This window comes from Hyalella azteca, unplaced genomic scaffold, assembly GCF_000764305.2.
Source record: "Hyalella azteca isolate HAZT.00-mixed unplaced genomic scaffold, Hazt_2.0.2 contig12648, whole genome shotgun sequence".
Taxonomy (NCBI): domain Eukaryota; kingdom Metazoa; phylum Arthropoda; class Malacostraca; order Amphipoda; family Hyalellidae; genus Hyalella; species Hyalella azteca.
In genome coordinates, this window is record NW_025942601.1 from 50,321 (window position 1) to 72,946 (window position 22,626).

Here is a 22,626-nt window from a genome sequence, read left to right on the forward strand (position 1 = left end):
TATAAGAACCAGGTGTCAGACAAGACGGCTTGACATCATAGCAGAGAAAAGGGAGTAATTAGCTTTAAAAATATATTATTTATATGTTAGATGCACAATTTTATTGATAAAGCAAGTACTTTTAATGCAGTGATATAATGTTTATAAAGTCATTTAGATCATGAAATATTTTGCCCGGTTCAAATGAAACCAAGCTATAATTTTTCACGTAATAACAAAAAATAAATATTTGAACATATTTTTCATTTATAACATCACAAGTGATAATATTTTTACAGGTAACCCCAAAAAATAAAAAATAATTATTGTCATTAATGGGTTAATAGATACATTCTGAAATTCAAACATGGGATCATTTTGATGTATTGTTAGTTTTTTTTTGTAAAACCCTTTTTATTCCGGGGTTTTCACGTTAAAAAACCCAACCCATGTGGGTAGGTGGCAGCTACCTGGTTAGGTACCAAGTGCAACTCTGATTTAACAACTCTTACCTGTTCTTGCCTGCCCAGTTGATTCCAATGTTAAGTTTAAAGGTAACATAGATTATGTTCTGAAATACATTGATAGTGTCAAACACGCCATGCTCCAGAATGTACATAGCGCTCTTGTGGTACGATGCCTGGACAGCAACAACCAGCAGATCATACGGCCTAGGTAACAGAAATAGAACCAGATGTGGAAAATCGAATCTACCATCGATTTTCTAATGAATTCTAATATCTGATAGATGGAGAATTTATTTCATTCGTATGTGGATTTATTTCTTGCTAATCCAAATACTTGAGTATAGAGTAATTCAAAATATTCACATAAGCTGGCTTTGTTAGATCTTATGCAGCTATAGTACTCACTTACCTATAACTCTTAAGGCGAGGCAATATGTACGGCAATATGGTCTCTAACTGGGCATCTGTTACACTTCTATTAGTTATCCAAACTTCGAGGTGAGGGCAGCGACATCCTCTACTCAAAAGGTTCCTCAGTATTTCGATATTATCCTGAAAGTACGAAAATATTCCAGATAAAATGCTTAAGCTCAACTAAGCTGACAACAAAGTTGACATTGTTTCCTTAGCATCTGAATTAAAATAACGGATACAAATCTAAGACAAAACAATTTTAAGAAGATCCTGACAATGAAATAAATAACGGCAATTAATTAAGAAATTGATATAGAAGTAATGATCGTTCAGTTTTGTGAAAGGTCAAACACAAACGGGGAAGTAAGTAGCAACTTCACATAACAAAATCTACAACACAGAATGAAACATTATTCACACACATATGAGTGCACTACAATTTTTATAATAATCATGTACAGTTTATTGTGCAGCCGCAGATTGAGACATATATATTTCAGTGAATCAAAAGCTGCACGCACCCGAGCAAAGAATGTGGCTGGAAGATTATTGTGCTCAAAATCCTTGGCTGTGGCGTCCGCCCCTGCGTCCAGCATTAGCTCAGTTCCTCGCCACCAGCGTCTCTCCAGGGCTGCAAAATTGGCATCTAATAATGTGGTGATTTCACTGTAGAGCGCAAAGTTCTGCTCTAATTCTTATTTGTCCTAAAAAGGGCACAAGCCAAGCATAATTGAATGATTTTTCAAAAAATTTTCAAGTGCTGTTCAAGCAATAGAAATAAGTTGCGTCTTAAGATGAGACTCATCTGCCTAATTTTGTTCTCATTAATCAGACCATTAGACAACACCGTGCTAAAATCATCATTTCTCATATAGATTAAATATAATATATAATAAAACTCCTTAAATACATTCCTAAATAAAGCTGGAGCAATTATTAAGGTGACATACCGCACAACAAGGGCAGGGAAAATGGATCTTTTTCAGGCAGGTTGGGATTTGCCCCAGCTTGTAGAAGGCTCGCCAATATTTCTTCCTGGACAAATAAAAATTTAGTGGAGTGAATTTAAGATGAAGTATCAGGACAGAACGATAAGAAACAACTGTTCATATACAGAAAAATAGAATTCAGCAGCTCCAGAGAAAAATTAGGAGTCAACAAATATAAGCAGTTTTAGACAAAGTTTTGGATATCAAAGATATGCTGTAGTGACCTGACTAGTACCTTACAAGTGTGAATATTTTTATTCAGACTGTACCAAAACATAAAGTTATTATAAAAATTCAGCAAATTTTTAATTCATATAATCACGAACATGCACATGAAAATCCTCTCCAGAGTTTGGTCTGTAACATGTTTATTTGTAGGCAGGCTGCATTTAAAGCATATGAAACATTTCAAGACCCATCCTAGTCACCTCCAGGTCTGCGGTTGAGCAGTTTCTACAGAGAAGCAGCAGAGCAGTGGATCGATCATGACTCTCTATGTTTATGCATCTTTTATCTGCAATGAACATTAAACGATAATGACTCCAACAACGAAAGAAAAAATTATTCATCAATATCTACATCAAAATCCAATGGGCAGTGAATAGAAACATTAGAATTTATAAGAATTGCTTAACTAATAAGGAGTGGAACAGTAACAGAACTAATTCCACCTTATGACCTTACCTTATGACCTTATGATGAGTTTAGGACGTCGTAGTCCAAGGTCACGCTGATGCGCCGCCTTCGTCGTCCTCCGTCTCTGAGTCGTCGTCGGATGTAACGTTGGACGTGTTCCGTCTATTTGCCCTCATTTGGGCCAGCTGATGCAAGAATCCACCTTAACAGGCTTCCTCCTACCCCTAACAGCCTCAGCTTTCTAAAGAGCACCCCATGGTCAACTTTGTCAAATGCTTTAGCAAAGTCTAGGTATACCACGTCCACGCCAGCTCCCTCCTCCAGCTGGGCCACCAGACGGTGATGGTGTTCCAGTAACTGCATTAAGTTACTGGAACACCAGTGTTCCAGTAACTGCCACCTCTACAGGGGGCAGTTTTATCCTGCTAATATTTAATGCATTTGTTGATACCCCACACATACATAAATCTCCAACCCAAGGACATTGAAAGGAAGTGCAAGGAACTGCCATCTGCAAACAATTTGCCCTCTTCATATGTAACTTGCACTCGGTTGAGAAAGCACTAAGCCACTACTAAGAGCTGAGTGTTGGCATGGTCAGGAACAATGTTACTAGAATAAAAAACCTGATGGGCATTCCAAGGAGCTTAAGTTTGCTGCAGAATATCGCCCAGAAGGTTTAGAACAAAAGTCTAAAAAAGAACAGCTGCAAAATAGCAACAACAAGCAAATGGCAATGCAAGTCCCAATTAGAAAGTTAAATTTAAATTGACAAGTTTAATTTTTAGTAAATTGGACTTGAAATAATTAACTTGGATATTTTTCTCCCAAAGAGTATCACTGAAAGTCCAAAGAGTATCATAATGAAAAATCCAATATGTGATACTAGCAGCTTTAATATTACTGGAATAGAATTCATGAGTGAAGCAGAATTTTTTTCAATTTGATTGAAAGTAGTTACAGGCAGCATAAGCATAGGATAAGCCCCATCATTAACCATCAACTACAGAGCATAGAGGTAAGCAGCTATTCATTAAGCTGTATATTTTCTTATTTGAATTAAGAATTGCAACCAAAGCATTGGTCATACTATGATTGACAAAAAATAAAGTTTACTTCATGAAGAAATAAAAGAACTCTGTGACATCAGCAATGAATTCCCCACAAGTTACAGTACCTACTCAAGCACTAGGCATGCCATCAAAGCCAGCGTTTCGTACAGGCTGGACAAACTTCCATTTTCTACTTAGGCTTCACAATTGTGTGAGACTTCAAGTTCTCCCTCTACTATATTCAGTTCAATTTTTATACAAATAATAAATAGATAAATAAAAACTCAATTACCTGCATACATGAGAAGTTTATTCACCATTGCAAGATCCTTGTACAAAACAGCATAATGAAGAGCAGAGTAGCCCTGTTGGTCAGGTGTGCAGAGGCTGTGAGTGATGTCATGCCCATGACTCAACAGGGAGGCTATGACTTTCTGCAACAAAAAATTATGGATGTTGCCATAATAGGTAGCTGGTTTTTCATTCAATCTAAGCATTGTTAATCCAATTTTACATAGCTCAATGTATTTTTATGTTTAACATGGTCTCAAAACATGTAGCAGTTCCTGGTAAACTTGCACAGTATGCAAGACTGTAGCCATCTTGTAACTTAATGACTAAACTATCACTGTATATAATCTGAAGAAGCCATATTCAGGAAGGAATGGAAGAGGGAAAACACAAACATTTTTCAAAACAAAATAAAAATATCATAATTTGATACAAAAAGCTGTTATTGGCAAATCTGTATTCTGAATTAGACACACTTGTTAGTCTGGATCATACACCATAGCCAGAGCACCAATGACCAAATATACCTCATAAAAGGTTGCCAAGCAAAGGTTTCACCTCCAAGCTTGGCGAAGCCCAGTAGCCCCAAAGTTTATGAGTTAACAAAGAACAGGTTATTCAAACCATCCCACAATGAATATTGATAATGCCTGGGCACTCTCTAGTAGAAAAAACAAGTTTAGTCACAATCAAGATAAACTGGATGTTGAGGCTTCCGAAATAAGCTTCAAATTAGAAACAAGGAAGCAAGGCTAACAGGGAGAGATTTTAGATATTAGTTATACAGGTATATATATTAGTAACTTTTGAAGAATAGGACTTAGCACTTATACATTTGTATGCCTAACTTTGGGACTTCTACTATAATAAATGGCTGCTACTTGCATGGAACAAATAATGCAAAATTGCAAAAAATTGTCTCTGCCAAGAAGAAGTTCAAAACCAATAATGTTAAAAGCAAGATAACTCAGCTTAGAAGAAATAAATATTTATCTACTTGTAATTCCTCCATGCCATATCCTTGCCAACAGCGTTGCAAAAACTCACGTTTTTTAAATTGCTCAAGCCACCTGATATTTATTGAAAAGCACATGATTTTTATTTTAAAAACACTGCAAATTGATAAAATGGTTATTTTTACTTTTTTCAGATATTACAGGGTCCGCCATATTTACGGCATTACATGTTTTTTGTTATTTCTCAATGAAACAAACAGTTGCATTTTTTTATTGGATGCGTTAGTAGCCAAGAATTACCTAAAGAATTCTCACACATATTTATTCAATATGACCACCCTTATTTTTAATGACGGCCTCCAATCTACGCACCGCTATCTAATGACGGCTGTGTCTCCAAAGCTTCACAGGAGACACGCAGCATTTCTTGAGGGATCAAGTCCCATTCTTGTGTCAATTTAGACTTCAAACTATCCAAAGAATCATGAGATGTTCTGCAGACCCTACTCACCAAAATAACCCACACAGAAAAGTCAAGAGGATTCAAATCAGGGCTTCTTGAGGGCCATTCATTCTTGCTAATGAACGCTGGGATGTGACCCTGAATCCAGTTTTGGGTCATGTTTGAGCCATGTGATGAGGCAGAGTCTTCTTGGAAACTCCATGGGGATCCGTTGAAGTGTATACAGGCCCAAGGTAACAACACAGCTTCCAAAATGCCCGAAATGTATCGCTGACTGTTCAATTTCACTCCTGAGGGAACAAAAACGAGTGGGGACCTCCCAGTGGCGGTTGCCGTAGCCCAAATCATCACGGACATGGGATTTTGACGTCGTGTTGCTGTTCTGGTTGCCGCAGATCCATCCCAACTCCAAACTGTCATTTTGACGGTTAACGCTTTGTTCAATGTCAAATTTTTCTTCTCACTGAACACCAAGTTGGGCAGTGTGCCATCCTCAACGAGATCAAAAATATGTTGGCATATTTCGAGCCTCATTCGTTCGTGACGGTCTGTTAGTTCATGCCTTGTTTGCATCTTGTAAGGGGAGGTTTTGAGGTCATCTTTGAGGACTCTGCGCATTGATGTCTGACTGACTCATGCTTCTGCAGCAAAGTTTGCAGCTGAGCGACGAGGGTTTCTCCTCAGCTTCTCCCTCGTGTTTTTGACCAATTGTTTTGTTTGGACACTTCGTTTCCTTCCTTGACCAGGTCAATTGCACGTTTCACCAGTTTCCTTGAATTTTTTACCACCTTCCACACAGTTTCACGACAAATTTAGAGCTTTTCTGCAATGACTGAATTACTCTCGCCCTTTTCATGAAGGGTTACAATTGCATTTCTATCTACTACCATGCTTCATGGCCCCCAATCTCTGCCGCGTCTACGTCGTGGGTGTACCCTGGCCTGCGCGTCAGCCGGATGCCCGGCTCACTCGCGGGTCAGGCCAAACGGCAGAGGCCCCCTGCCCGGATCGCTACCGGACGGAGGCTCCTTCTTAATTTTTTAGACCAAGGGTTGGGCAACCTCGGCCTCTCCTTCCCCCTACCCACATCTTTGTCCGCCTATCTTTTCTGAGGCACCCTATGCCCTTCTCTTCTCTCACTTTTGCTTCCTACTCGTCCTTCTCCTCCTGACCCAGGGTATCCATCCTATCCCTGGCCCATACCCCTGCTCAGTCTGCTCCCGCCCAGTTACGCGGCGTGTATATTAGTTCATGTGCTCCAGGTGCAATGCCTGGACCCACATACGGTGCTCCAACCTTCACTCCTATCACCTCTACTCCGCAGACTGGATCTGCCCTACGTGCAGACGGTCTGACCCCATCCCAGCAACACCTTTGCGTCCTCCAGTTTAACTGCAACGGGATCCAATCCAGTGCAGTCGAACTGGCTACTTACCTCACCAAAAACGACGTGGCGGTTGCTTGTCTCCAAGAGACCAAGCTATCCACTGCATCCCGCCCCCCTCCTTGCCCGGATACGCGCTGGAGCGCAGGGACCGCCCCGGAGGTCACGGCGGCGGTGTTCTCATCTTGATCCGCCATGATGTCCGCTACACCGGACGTGACATCTCCCCCCTCCTACGCGGCGACACCGCCATGGAGCCTACGGCAATCTCAACTCCTCTTAATGGCTCACCTCTCTGTATCATCAACGTAAACATCCCACCGGCCTCCTCCTGCCCCCCGGGATATTTATGGAAGATAATGTCTTCCGCAGACATTATCTCCATCCCGCGAGACTGCCTGATGGTGGGCGATTTTAATGCCCACCATCCCTCCTGGTTCTCCCACACGGAAGACCAGAGAGCCGCAGCGCGAGGAACCGCAGTCGACAACCTCGTCGCTGGTTCTTCCCTCACCTACCTCAATGAGGACTTCTATACCCGCCCCCCCTCCCATGGCCCGCCCTCCTCTCCGGACCTCGCCATCATCAGCGGTCACCTACTCCACAGCACCTCCTGGACTCCTCAAGTTGCCCTCAACTCGGACCACCTGCCCATCCTGATCTATCTCCCTTCCTCTGCTGATTCCCCGACGCCCCAGGCCGCCCGCTCCTATGTCAACTTTAAAAAAGCTGACTGGCCCGCCTACACGGCAGACATCGAAACGGCGCTCAAGACGGTCCCTCCCCCATCTCGTGTGGCGGAGAGTCGACCTGAAGAGAAGTCCTGGCGACAGCTGCCAGACATCATATCCCTGCTGGATTCAGGAAGGACTTCTCCCCATCAGTCAACCCTAACACCCAGTTGCTCATAGAACAGCAACGGGATGACATTAGGGTGAGCAACCCAACCGACCCCCGGCTCCCAGAACTTAACCTGGAAATCGGCACCTCCATACAGGCCCACGCCAGGTACACTTGACAAACACGCCTTGCCTCTTGCAGTAGGCGTACCAACCAACCAAACATTCGAATCTATTCCGCTCCCTAGCCGGAAAGCGGAACCGCCCAATCAGCCAATCCAATTTGGTCGGTTCTCCCTCTCCTCCCAACATAAGATCTACTCCGCCTTCTGCAAGCTTTTCACTTCGGTCGCTCCTCACTCTCAGAGCCTCTCCACCCGCCGCCTCATACGTCGAATCCGAGTCCAACATCCCCTCGACAGGGACTTCTCCCCTTTCATCCTCGACATGGTGAAGCTTGCCATCGCAGCCGTCAATAACTCTTCCGCTCGGGGTCCTGACGGCCTGACGGTTCTTCATCTCAAGCCCCTCGGCCCGCGTGGCCTCCAGTATCTCCAGTATCCCCTTCAACATCTCCGTCTCCACAGCCTCTATCCCATCCATTTGGAAAAATTCTATAATTATTCCAATTCTCAAACCGGGCAAACCCGGAAACCAGGGCTCCTCATACCGCCCTATCTCCCTCCTCTGCCCGGCAGCCAAGATCCTTGAGCGCCTGGTGCTCCCATACATCTTGGGATCTCTCACCACCGTCCCCTCGCAACATGGTTTCAAGCAGACATTCCACCGTCACCGCCCTCCTCCCGCTCGCGCACCAGATCGCAACGGGTTTTAACTCCCGGCGCCCCCGAGCCCGTACAATCGCCACTGCAGTCGACCTCTCGAAGGCCTTCGACAGCGTCGACTACCCTCTCCTTCTGAGCATGATCGAGGCCTCGAACCAACATCATAACCTGGTCCGCTGGCTATGCTGCTACCTTAGAGGTAGGCTGGCATCCCGCCTCTACCTCAACACAGTCGCCCTTTAGAGCTGTTCACTTCGGAGTGCCCCAGGGCTCGGTCATCTCGCCGGCCCTCTTTAACCACTTCATCTCAGATATCCCAGTTCCGACCCCCAACATTGCCTCATATGCGGACGATCTTACCATCTCGTGTCGTCCCCGAAGCTTGACGCTGCTGAAGCTGAGCTCGCTGTGCTCCTTCGGAACGTCTAGGATTGGTCGGTGGCCAAGAAACTGGGCGTGGCCCCTGGCAAATCCCAGACACCCACCAATCTCTTCACCCCAGACACCCACCAATCTCGATCCCACCCTGCTGCCACTATCTGCAACGGCGTCATCCCCCTGGACAAAACCCCTGAAATCCTGGGCGTCACCTGGGATACGCACTTCACATTCTCCTTCATGCAAGAGCCATCGCCACGAAAACGACGGGTTCTCTTCGCATCCTAAAAGCCCTAGCTGGTACCAACTGGGGCTTCTCCAAGGAGGACATTACTGCCACCTACCGAGCCATTACGCGCCCAATCCTCAATTATGCGGCTTTCATCTGTTACTCTGTTGCCTCACGTACAGCAGTTGCCAGCCTGCAGATAATACAAAACACAGCATTGAGACTAGCCACCGGCTGCCTCAAAATGACCCTGATTTCCCATCTTCACCAGGAGACCGGCGTCCTCCCATTAGCCGCGCATCTTGTACCCAGTTCCTCGCCAGCGCCCTCCAGCCCTCACATACCTCATCTCGCATCGTTTCTGCCCCCCGAGGGACCGTCCCATGAAAGCCTACATCCAGTCGAGGTTCAGCCACCTGGTCACACCATTCTTGGATAATGGCACTATGCCTGCCGGTGCCTACGGAGGCCAAGCGGTCCCTCCGCAGGGAGATCGCCTCCCGCGTTGCGGCGACTGACGCCATAAACGCCGTCCTTCAGCCCCGCCACCGCCGATTGCATCAGTGGAGGCCTCACTCCCTCGCCCCTTCCGCTCGGCTCTATCCCAGCTCCGCTCGGGTCTATCCCAGCTCCGCTCGGGATACTGCAGTTCCCTGGCGTCCTATTCCGCCAGGATCGGACGCTCCCCTGGCTCCGCTTGCCTGGAGTGCGGGGATCCTCTCTAGTAAGTTCAGCACCTCTTCGCCTGCCCTGCCTTCCCCACGTCTCTCAGCGTCTCCTCACTGTGGGACAACCCCATTGAGGCAGCGGTTTTCCTGGCCACCCTCCCTGCCTTCGCCCATCTCCCCACTCTTCCGGTGCCTGCCCCACGCCCACCACCAGAGCCTCACCCTCGGCGAGCGTGACGGTCGACACGAACAACAACAACATCTACTGCCATAAGTAATAGTAAATTTAGACACCATAGACTTCTGCAATATGAAATAGATGAATTAATGGATAATATTAAGCTTCATTATAAAAGAAAAGTCTAGAAACCAATTTTTTTATATAGCAAACATCCATTGCCATTACATTGCCGACCCTGTATTTTATTTTACCTAGCTTCAAAGTCCTTTAATATATGTTGATTATTAAAAAATTTGATACTGGAAAGTGTCAACCTCTACTATTACATTTACTATAACTTTTAATTGAATAATTGTCCCTCCTTTAAAAAGGAAGTTAGTGATGAATCATTAACATGATGTAACACTATTTAAAACAGTGAAATATCCCTGTCAGAGACTACAAATCAATGGTAAAAATATGTATTGAATCAATTAACCAAGTACCAGTTCTTAGCTGATTTGTTTCTCAAAACTCAGGTAGTGCAAGGCTCTTCAATACCCAATTTTCAGTTTTTCCTCAAAACACTAAGAATTGAACTTAACACTTTCAACTTGGTGCCTAACCTTGAGACTTCTAGTATTGTAAATGTTCAAAAATTAACAGGATTGTATTGCTAGTTGCTTTTACTTTTTTAGAAGTTGTTTTATGGAGTTGGATAGCACAAAAAATATCAAACATTGAGTTATGGATAGTCTAAGCATAGTGTTTGTAAATATCATTAAATAAATACTTTTTTAATAATGCTTTTTCCTATTTCCAAAAAATGGTGGAAAGTCTGCTCCTTCTACTTAAACACAGTCAGACTAATAAGGACCCTAGCCTGAAGACATCGGAAGATTTTCATAAACTGCATCAGGCTTTGGTCAGTGAAATGCTCCATAGTCTGGCCAAATATGGAATTACAATGTCAAGACACAAGAAAGCTGAAATAGCAATGTGTAAGAATTCTGAACAGCTGCTAGGAGAGGAATTTCTATTGGTGTGTTCTGGCCTTTATGGATTGGAGGTAGGGTTCATTGTGGGATGGAAAAGCCAATTATTCATGCACTCGCCAGTGACAAGGCAAGACATCCTGAGAAATGGATCCACTTGCAGATGTTGGCAGAGTTCATTATAACCCTGTTGTAGAGAACAATGACTACATGCCTGCAAACGATGCAGAGGGTTACCCAAACAGAAGATTAGATAAAATGTTGTCTGCAGATGATGGGGAAGAATCTGGCGGTGATGAGTTGAGTGCTAATTTCCAGTGGCTCAAGGTGAACTGTGGCTATAAAAGATCTATCTGAGAATGATTTACATTCTTGAGTCTGAAAAGAGAGGACACAGGTGAGTGGAAAGAATGCACCATAAAGAATGCAAGGTGCAGCGACATGAATAATGATACACAAGCCACACAACTACAACATTGAGAAACAACAGTTTGTAAATTAAATTAATATCGATGTTGAAATTAATATTGAATCAACAGATTAGGTAGGACTGACATTAAATAGTTAAAAAACCTTTGTGAAGTATATTTTCCTAGCCAAGATGTAAACAAAATTTGTTATTGTTATATTTTAGAATTCTTATCAATGTGGGTTTCTTTAAGGGGCTTGCACTATACTTATATGGGATGACTATTTATTAAAGAAGCCTAGTAGACATTTCCTTGGTAGCTTTTATCCAGTATTATTGCACTCTGAAGTTCAAAATTAAAAAATCAATTTGATGTATTCTCAAGTTTTCTTTAAAACCCACCTTTTCTCCATGGCTCTATTTAAAAAAAAAACATGTTTTTGAGTGAAACTTCTGCCATGGTGGGTATGTGGGCGGCTACCCAGTGTAACCCTACTTATAAATGTCTTGATATGATACTTATTGTAGATACATGCTCATGTAATCCCTATACAGTTCAGCAGAAAGTTTCCAACACACAAACTTATGAACATCTATAGAGTAGACTGGTGTGAGGCTCACCTGGCTTTAATTTATAGGTCTTAATATAGCGGTCTTTTGTATTAATCAGTATCAGATGCAACTTGTCCTGTCTAATTATCTGCTATACTGGCTTAATTACCCAGACCAAAGGTTAGTCACTTGGTCCTGGTTAACATGCTATGACAAGTTGAACAGACATGTCTAATTACCTTAGTTCAACCTGCTTCTGTTAAAGGCTGTACAAAGGACAAATACATTCCTCGATGTACTCACAGCTAAATTTCTCTAATGATAACAAGGTAAAAATAAGTATGTACAAAATAACTTATTTCAGCATATGAAAGTAGAAGTGTGATGAAATTAGAATAAAATTCATCATTCATAAAAAAATGAGGGAAGGTGCAGTGAGTATTACTGATTGTACTCTCTTCCAGTACTAGAGACATAATAAAAAATAAAATAATAGCAATAAAGACAGAGTATAAAAAATTTTTCAAATACAATCTGAGGATTTTTTTACATTGAATTAAAATTACTTGAAATAGAACTCAAAATTATAGTTCATTTTTAAGTACAGGCATTTTACAGCAATATACCTATGTTGTTCACACCTTTCCTAGAATCATGAACTGGAGGTTTCAAGGAATCTCAGCAAGATAAGCCCTCAAATCTGTTTGCTTGAAGAGGCTTACATACAAACAAGGTGGACGGCAGGGTCATAAATTACACTTCTCTATAGAAGGCAATCTGTGATCAATGTGGCAAATGTATACAGCATATGTACAACAATGCTGCTATGAAGTTGATGTGGAAAATGGATACCATGATAGTGGTTAATGTGTAATTTAATGGAATTTGTATATTAACATGTAACATTGGAGATTAATAGCAAATTGCTCTGCAAATGGAGCAGGATTTAACACATGCATCAATCACATGGATATCAACTACACTGACAGTCATTGTCTGAAAAAAGTAGAAACTCCAGTTTCTCATACAGCGTGAATTTCAGCTTCTGCTGCTTTTGAAGGCAATTGGAATAAAGGCAAATCTCATCAACCCATGTTGGAAATTTAATTTCTGGAGACAGCATAAACATCACTTAAATTACCCGAATAAATAACTTCATTTTAAGTGTTTTCTCATCAGTTTTCTGCAAAATGTTGGTGAAAATCGCGTTTTGCTGTCAAACGGGGTAAAAAAGGACGGGCGGGGTAAATAGGGACGTGCATCCCACATTTCGTAGAAATGTTGTAGCAGCTATACTAATCAAAATATTACAAAACTAAAAATAGTGGCGTAAACTTCAACATTTTTACTATCTATTATGTATAAAGCTAGTCAAGAAATCAAACATTTACTATCTCTGAAAAATTGCTTAAAAAAAGTGTGAAAAAAGCAATATTGGAAAAGTACCTCTGCTAAGGACCGGAGCAACAAAAAATTTTGCCGTATTGAAAAATTTTACTTATATAAAAGTTGCACCCAGGTGTCGGCTTGAAAACGTAATTGACAGAATTTGCCAGCCTCTTTCCAAAAAAATGGCAGCCATTTCCGACGGACGGGGTAAAAAGGGACACCCCCCCGGCGTAATTAGGGATACCCTTGAAAATGCATTTACAGTAAAACCTCAGTTAGAAAAGGCTCCAGTTAATTAAAAAAATTGATTAAAAACAAAGAATTTTGATTACATTTACCTTGCTTGGCAAAAAAATTCACTTATCAAAAAATTAGTGCATCATCGGTCATCACAAAATTGTACATAGAATGCTATAAATAGAATTGTGCACTGGGCATCATAGAATGAAAAGTAATTGACCTATGATTTATTTATTTATATATAACTATGATTTATTTCTTCAAAACATATGATGGTTGTCACTAAAACATTATTTTCTGTTTCAGGTATGTTTTTCACAATCTTTTTTGTTATAGTGAAATCACTAGACTGGATTAAAATTGTGCAAAATTACAAACCATCCTGTAAGCTTACAGATACAGAAGAAATGCTACATGGCTGCTGATATGAAGCTTGCAGTGAACAAGGTCGTTGTCAATGCTCAATGGCATGTCCATGGATACAGTAATATCACATTAATAATACAGTAATTAATGAATATGGTAATATAATATCAGTAAAGGATAAACAAGTAAAAAATACAGAAAATGTCATTTATTCCACATCTACATCATCTTCAATGAAAAAGGAGGACTTCAGAGTACTGTTAGTACCGTAAAATGGGGTTACTTTGACTCCCGGGGTAACTTTGACCACTTTTTGTTTTTTTAACAAAAACCCACAAAACTCAAAAACTATTTGACATAGAAAAATTTTGTCAATTGCCATTAAAGGCCTAATACTGAGGCTACGTAACACAATAGAAAGATTTAAAAAGTTTGCATATCTTATAGGTTAAAAAAATACAAATGTGACCCACAAAAAAGAGCTATTATTTAAAGCCTGTCTTAGTACCCCCTCCAATTTTTTTATTTTTTGGTAAAATAACTCCAGGTTTTGATGCATTGCAGTAGAACTCTTCTAGTTACATATGCAAATGACAAATTTTAGGAAAGTGTCAAAGTTTGCAAATGGGGAGCACCACCCCCCAATGGGGGAACTTTGACCACCTAATGGCAGCGGTGACGGGGTAACATTGACCGGCTTGGAAATTAAGTTAAAATTATCATAGGTACCTATATAACATATTTTATGTTTGATACACCTATTAATGTTTTTTCTTTATGTTTCAGACTCTACAGAGTCTTATATATGGTAATTTTAACTTAATTTCGAAAACCGGTCAATGTTACCCCGTCACAGCTGCCATTAGGTGGTCACATTTTGCCCATTGGGGGGTGGCACCCCCAATTTGCAAACTATGACACTTTCCTAAAATTTGTCATTTGCATATTTAACTAGAAGAGTTCTACTACAATGCACCAAAACCTGGAGTTATTTTACCAAAAAATAAAATTTATTTTACCACCCAGTCAAAGAAACCCCAAGAGCTAGGGTAACAAAGACCATCACTCTTTTTGAAATTACATCAAAACTATGAGAGGCAGGAGCCAGCAATTTATGGCAAGTGGAACTAGAGTATAGACCTGTATTTTGCACATTTCAATTCAAGTTTAACTTATCTAGTAAAAAAATGGCAACATGTTGAAAAAAAGTGGCCAAAGTTACCCCATTTTATGGTAATGGATGAGTACACTCTGCATGCTTCAAACATTATAAAATTTAGTTTATTTCAAGTGTCCCAGATTACACTGTTCTCAGGTGTAATTCGGGACAGTTTCATTTTGCATCCCGCACCTTACGAATAGCATATGGAATTCTTTTGAAGATGCCATTCAATAGCCCTAACAAGGAGTTATAAAATGAGCCTAAACTTGTTTATGAAATGTTTCATGGTAAGAAGTTATTAACAAAAAATGCTCAAAACCATCCCTTTTTACCCTGTTTGATGGTGAGTTTTTTTTAGCCTCATTTTCAAGTTAACCAATGCACCATTCTCTGCCTCATCCCCCACCCTCACCTAGTTTAACTGGAGGATTTCAAATACATGTGGGTCTCTGTAGGCCTGTAGGCTGCTTGTCAGACTATTATTATATTGAAATATTTGAAAAATTTGGTTGCACTTCATTCACCAACTATCAATAAAAACTTATTTTCAGATGGAGATGATGTTTTTATTCAATTGGGCCATTGAAATCTAAAATGGCTGGTTTTTAGGGATAACATCCTACAAGGATAACAGGTCATGATTTTGAGAGTCAGTTATTTGTTGAACCTTGTAGAATTATTCATAGAATGTTCCCAACATGTCAAAGTGTTTAAAATATCAGTTGTTTGAACAAGAACATGGAAATAAAAATTCTAGCCAATAAACACAGAAAGCAAGGCGTGTTTATTATACAAGGCACGTTTTTTCAAGTAAGTACTGTTTTGGAATGAAAAAAAGACATGCAAAGATATTGCAGTAATTTCATTTTTACTGAAAGCCTTTACCTTAATCTACTTTTCTACATAATTTCCGTGAATATTGAGGCGCTTGTCATAACATGGCACCAGCTTTTTAATACTCTCTTGATAAAATTCTGCCACCTGACTTGTTAACCACTGCATCACAAATGTTTTGACTTTGTTATGATCTTTACATGATCTCACCCATTTCTTTACCATTCCATCACTCATAATGTTTTGTCTGTAAACTTCAACAATCTCTCAATGAAAATCGATCAGTTTTACGCCTTTAGCACTAAAAAATTGTATAACAGCCCCTAATTCACAATCAGCATGACTCATGATTGTCAGAGGCATCTTTGACACTCTGTAAACAATGTATACAATGGAGAATCAGACTGTAATGGCATCAGTGCGTAAACAAGAGATATGAGAGTAACCAGCACGCATATAAGAGTAACCAGCACGCATATGCAAGACGCCGACCGTAGTGCTGCTGCGGTGGAATCGCAAAATGGTACTTACATAAAAAACATGCCTTGTATTTAAAATAATTGATAACTTGACATAGGTTAGGTTATCAATTTGGGTTCATCTATTACCCAAATCTTGAAGTCAGTAGCTCAGAAGTTGAGCTCTGATGGAAATAATAATTTCCTGAGTAGAACTGAATACATATATGAAAGAATTTACCATATTTCTCAAAACATCAGACCTAGAGGAGAAACAAAAAACACAAACATGACCATTTTCAAAAATAATAAAGTGGTAAATACAAATAAAAATCCAAGCTTTTCCTTGGTACTTGGTGGTGAAATTTGGATGAGTTTAAGAATTTTCTGGCAGCAGAGAGAAGTAGATAGGACCATCAGTACAAGCCTCTCTCAAAGAAAAACTATAAATAATTTTATGAATAGTTATCACATGGACAAGTAAAAATGATGCACTCTTGGGAAATATCATATCCATCAACAGAACTTCTGTTTTGCAAATCAACCTTCTATCTTCGTATGAAATAACACCATTATTTCTTCTTTTTTATCAATCTTGGAATGTAGTTGTCCTTGAAAAATTTATTTTGCATGATGGCCTTAAGGGAATCAAAAAAAGTGGAAAAATTGTCTCTTTTGGCTTTTCCTGTTTTTATGCTCCTCTTAGAGCTGCAATTCTGACCTATCCAACGGTACCAAAACCATCTCGGTAAGTTGATTTATTCGTTCACGACAGATCGCGAAAGAGTTACGTTCCATTGAGTCTTCAACAAATAGCTACCAGGAAATCTGGCCTGAGCTCAGTTATCCTCGAGCTATCATGCAGGAAGGTTGTCAGGCAGTCATTATCTGCATTGCTGATTGACTTCCAACTCATATAACGCCTTGCTTAAGTATCCTTGCTACCATAAATGCCTATATATAGCGCGCTGCAACCTGTTGGGGGCTTTTCTGCGCTCTAGCAGCTCTACTGAAAACCTCCAACTGCTCTCACTGCTAACCTATCTCCTCCTAGAGTTTTTAAGCTACAGCAATAAGAGATATACAATTCGATTTGCAGAGAAAAGATCTAGAGATTGGTTGATGCGTTTTTGTAATTTTGTTATAGTTTTGTTCTATTTTGAAGAAAGGGGGGGTTGAAAATCAAGAAAATTTTTAAATATTCACGAAAAATGCCCCTTCACCCACAAAAATTAGAATTTCAAAAAATGCAAAGGCCAACTGATAGATATGGTTTTTACACATTGAATGATGTGTCTCGATGTTCTAGCTCGAAAATCCTAGGAGATAGGTTTCTTTCTACAGTACCATCATACGGGATAATGAGAGACGGTTTTGAGCGTTTTTCCTTAATAACTTCTTACCATGAAACATTTCATAAACAAGTTTGAGCTCATTTTAAAAGTCTTTGCAAGGGCTATATATGGCACCTCTGAAAAAATTCCATATGCTATTCATAAGATGCCAGACGCAAAATAAAATCCTCCTGAACTAACCCTAGAAACGGGGTTATGAGGAACATTTGAAATAAAACTCAATTTTAATTGTTTGCAACGTGCAGAGTGTGCTCATCAATTACTAACAGTACTCTGAAGTCCTCCTCTTCCTTTGTAGATGATGCAAATGTAGAATAAATGACAAATTTCTGCAATTTTTGCATGTTTTTCCTTTATTGACATGATATTAACTTATCCATACATTCCCATATTATTGATGTGATATTACCTAATCCATGGACATGCCATTGAGCATCAATAACAACCTTGTCCACTGCAAGCTTCATTCATATCAGTACCCATGTAGCATTTCTTCTCTAGGTAGGCTTGCAGGATGGCTTATAATTTTGCCCCATTTTAATCAAGTCTAAGTGAATTCACTAGTATAACAAAAAAAAAAATTGTAAAAAACCTAAAAACCTACCTGAAACACATAGGAATATTTTAGTGACAACCATCATATTTTTTGGGAAAAAGTCATAATTCAGGTTAATTACCTACTTTTCATTCCATGCTGCCTGGTGAACAATTCTATCTATGACATTCTATTCACAGTTTGGCAAAGATTGATGAAGCACAAATTTTTTATCATGCGAAATTTTTTTACTGCGAGAAGTAAATCTTATCAAAATTTTTTGTTGTTAATTGATTTTTTTTGTTAACTGAAGCCTTTGCTAACCAAGGCTCTACTGTTAATGCATTTTTATGGGTGTCACTTATTACCCCGGGGGAGGTCCCTTATTACCCCGGCATGCAGAAATGAATGAAATTTTTTCTGGAATGAGATATGCTAAATCCGTCAAACACATTTTAAGCAAACACCTGTGTGCAACTTTTATGTAAGTAACATTTTTTTAATACAGTAAATATTGTTTTATGCTACAGACCTTAAGGGGAGCGTCTGGGTCAGAAATCAACAATTTTGGCTTTCCAGTTTTTAGTCTCATCTCAAAGCTGACATTCTGACCTATCCAATGGTACCAAAACCATCTCTGTATGTTGATTTATGCGTTCACGACAGATCGCGAAAGGACAAGGGTAGGTGGAGTTCTTCAACATTTAATATAGGGAGTATATGCCTCAGTGCACCTTGAATAGCTAGTCTTCACACTCTCTGCTCCACTAACCCTTCAGCAGTTGTGAGGGATGGTTCTTGCTGTCGTTCCCCCACCTCTGACAGAGATTAGCTCCAGTATTGTCTGGTCTTGCATCCTTGCAACCTTGAGTGCCGAATTTGAGGTACCCGGGACTTTGTCGGGCTCTACTGAACAGTCACACTTATTGTCACCAAAAAACTACGGTATCTCCTCCTACAGTTTTGAAGCTACAGCAATGAGAGATATACCATTAGATTCACAAATAAAAGATTTAGAGATTGGTCATTCACTTTTTGGAATTATGATATAGTTTTTATTCTATTTAGAAAAAAGGAGGGTGGCGGGAGGTGGAAATCATGAAATTTTAAAAAATTTACAAAAAATGCTCCCATACCAACAAAAATTTGAATTTCGAAAAAATGAATGACCAACCGATAGATATAGTCTGTACGCATCAAATGATCTGTGTCTCAATGCTGTAGCTTAAAAATTCTAAGAGGAGATAGTTTTCTACAGTACTCCCTTTTTAGCCGTTTTTCAAGTTTCATGTTTTCTTTAATTTTTTCAAAAAAATTTATATAACAAAAAAAGTCTTAGATTTATGTTTTACATGTGTTCCAAGTTTCAGAGTGATCCGTCAATAAATAAAAAAGTTTTACTGGGACCCAGACGCTCTCCTTAACAGAGGTACTTTTCCAAACTCTCACTTTTTTCCAAGGATTTTTTAGAGGCTGTAAATGTATGATTTCTTAACTTGCTTTATGCTTCATAGATAGGAAAAATGTTGAACTTTTTGCCACTATTTTTGTTTTGAAATATTTTAATTAATTTAGCTGCTACAACATTTCTACAAAATGCCAGAGGACTGTCCCTCATTACCCTGCCTGTCAACTATTACCCCGTTTGACGTTTCCTCCTTTTTTGGCTGTTTTCAAAGAATTTCATGTTTTCTTTTCAAAAAATTGACATGAGCAAATAAGTTTCATATTTCTGTTTTACACATGTGAACCAAGTTTCAAAGTGATCCATCTGTAAATAACCAAAATAAAATTTCCACACTATGCATACCTTAAAAAGGTTATCTGATAATCAAATTATATGTTTCAGCTTTGACTCTTCAGCTTTGGGAGGCTGCATTGAGAAACAATGGCCCCAGTCTTGCTGATAATATTTGCTAACTGCGTACTGACTGTTCTTTATTGACCAAAGTTTATCCTGCATCATTAATTTACATTTTTGATGTAAGGTAATCAAGAAAGGCTTGTTCTATGGGGGCACCTTCTTGTTTCTGCTACAGCAATCTCAAGGGAGTTTCAACAGTATTGTCAAATGGGGTAACAATGGACAACTTTTTTGTTTTTGTTTTAATAACTTCTTACCAAGAAATCTTTCACAAACATGTTTGAGCTCATTTTGAGGGTCTTAGCAAGGGCCATTATATGGCATCGCTGAAAAAATTTCATCTGCTTTTTTTAAGGTACAAGAAGCAAAAAAAAATTTCCTAAAATACCCCTGAGAATGGAGTTATATGGGACACCAGAAATAAAACTTAATTTCAAAACATTTGAAGCATGCGGAGTGTACCCATCCATTACTAACAGTACTCTGAAGTTCTCCTCTTCATTTGTACATGATGTAGATGCAGAATAAATAACGTTTTCTGTTGTTGCCGGGGCTATGGAATGCTTATGTCAGGTTCTTTAGTCTCTGGCAACAATTTAGGTGAATGAAAGTTTTCTTCTGGATATGGATGTATTGTGAAAGTACGGGGCAGTGATTACAGATGCAGTTGCGAATGGAATAAAATGTAACCAGACATTGGGAGCATGAGTGAGGTATTTGAGCTGCAAAAGATAAAACACATAATCAATAAAAGTAAAATCGAATAAAAGAACCTCACTCACAGCAGTTAATCAAAACCAAAAACTCTTAGAATTGACATAACAATCAAGCAGCAAGCGGTAGTTTCAGCTCAGAATATAACTGATAAGATCAACACACGAGAGTAATTCAAGAGATTAAAGTAAACCAAGGTAAATGGACACTATTGCAACTGTGGTAATAACTGCGACTTATTGGGTGAAACACATAAATGGACAACAGTTTGGTATTCACTAATAAAAATAGCAAGCATTGAAATTAAAGGATTTAAACAGTAAAGTCATTGAAGTGAAATCATATAAACAACTCGCTATTGTGCAATTTATGTTCTTGAGATTAAAAGCAAGCATTGAAAGAAAGTGGATAAATGTATGTGCAAACTATAAACATCAGCAAGAATGAAGTAAATCAATTATTAAGCTCAATGAACAATAACATACCTGGTTTTAAAAGCTTTATACAATATAGATTCCAACAAGCACTCACCAAGGCAATTGCAGTCGTCAGAGCATTGGACATCAATCTGCCTGCTTCTATTAGAACTTTACAATGTCACTGATCAAGCACATGCATGCATAATATAATTATTGGAATTTTTCCCATGCCTGAAAAAATAAAGAGAAATGTTTTGTATTGAAATAGAACATATACATTGAGTGAACAAATGAACAACAGATTTTGTTTGCAATAAAAAATACTGAAATAACCACCCGGCTACACTGTGATATGTGTTTGTTTTTTCTATACTGATGATATTATCGTATCTATTTCTCATTAACAAATTCTATTTTTAGCACATTTTCTCATTTATGGAATAAAGGTGCTATTGTGCTCGACATGTCTTTCCGTCTGTCTGTCAGTGACTTCATAGATGGACGAGAAAATGTGCTCTCTCACCCACTGCAGTGACTACTGATCTAATATTTTCCATTGTATACCTTACAGTTTTAAAACCCTCCAAAAAAGCTTCCATGCCATTGACAGCATTTTTGTACACTGCAAGCCTCATAGCAGCAGCTGTATAGCATTTCCTTGTAATTTTGCACCTATACAATTGAGTCAAGTGATCTAATTCACCATAACAAATGAAGGTCAAAACAAACATACCTGAAACAGAAAGGAATATTTTAGTGATAACCATCATATTTTTTGGGAGAAATAAATCAGAGTTTAGGTTAATTACTTTTCATTCTATGTTTCCCAGTGCACAGTTCTCTCTTTGACATTCTATGCGCAATTTTGTGATGACTTATGATACATTAATTTTACATTAAGTGCAATTTTTTGCTGAGTAGTCAATTTAATCCAAATTCTTTGTAATTAACAATTTTTTTGTTTACCGGAGCATCTGCTAACCAAGGTTCTGCTGTAAATGTATTTTTAGGGGTGTTCCTTATTACCCTAGAGGAAGTGTCCTAATACCTTGTCTTGTGTAACAGGCTGCAATTTTGTTTTAGATTAAGGTAGACAAATTCTGTCAATAAAGTTTCAAAGCCAATGCCTGTCAGCAAACCTCTTTCTAGCAAATTTTTTACTACGGACCTTAGCTGAAGTACTTTTCCGAAATATCATTTACATCGAATTAAAATTATTTGAAATAAAACTAGTAGTAGTAGCTAGTAGATTTATGATTTCTCAACTTTCTCAAAGCTACATGGATGGGAAAATGTTGAAGTTTACACCACTATTTTTAGTTTTGCGATATTTCAGTTTTGTTGCTATGACATTTTTATGCCATGATGAAGGACTGTCCCAATTTACCCCGCATGTCTCTTATTACTCCATTTGATAGTAGCAAGCAAAATGACTGTTAAACTCAATAATATTTACAATAATCAGATGGTTCTTTCAACCTGATCATGTTTTTCTTTCAGTCTTACATTTCTGCCTGATATTTCAAGTACCGACAAATGGGGTAAAAGGGTTTGGGCTCATTTTACAGGTCTTTGCAAGGGCAATCATATGGCATTTCCAAAAAATTCCATATGCTATTTGTAAGGAACTAGACGCAATATAAA

General features: G+C 39.2%; 1 protein-coding gene across 1 annotated transcript; it reads right to left on the reverse strand.

The window, feature by feature from the left end:
* Positions 1-291: 291 nt before the first annotated feature.
* On the reverse strand, positions 292-21,285 carry LOC108665455. The gene is made up of 7 exons (XM_018152212.2): positions 21,095-21,285; positions 3,830-3,971; positions 2,278-2,363; positions 1,811-1,895; positions 1,382-1,491; positions 856-998; positions 292-650 (listed from the first exon to the last, which is right to left on the reverse strand). The coding sequence occupies exons 1-7, from the start codon at positions 21,125-21,127 to the stop codon at positions 488-490; spliced, it is 762 nt and encodes a 253-aa protein (XP_018007701.1). The 5' UTR covers positions 21,128-21,285; the 3' UTR covers positions 292-487.
* Positions 21,286-22,626: the final 1,341 nt, after the last annotated feature.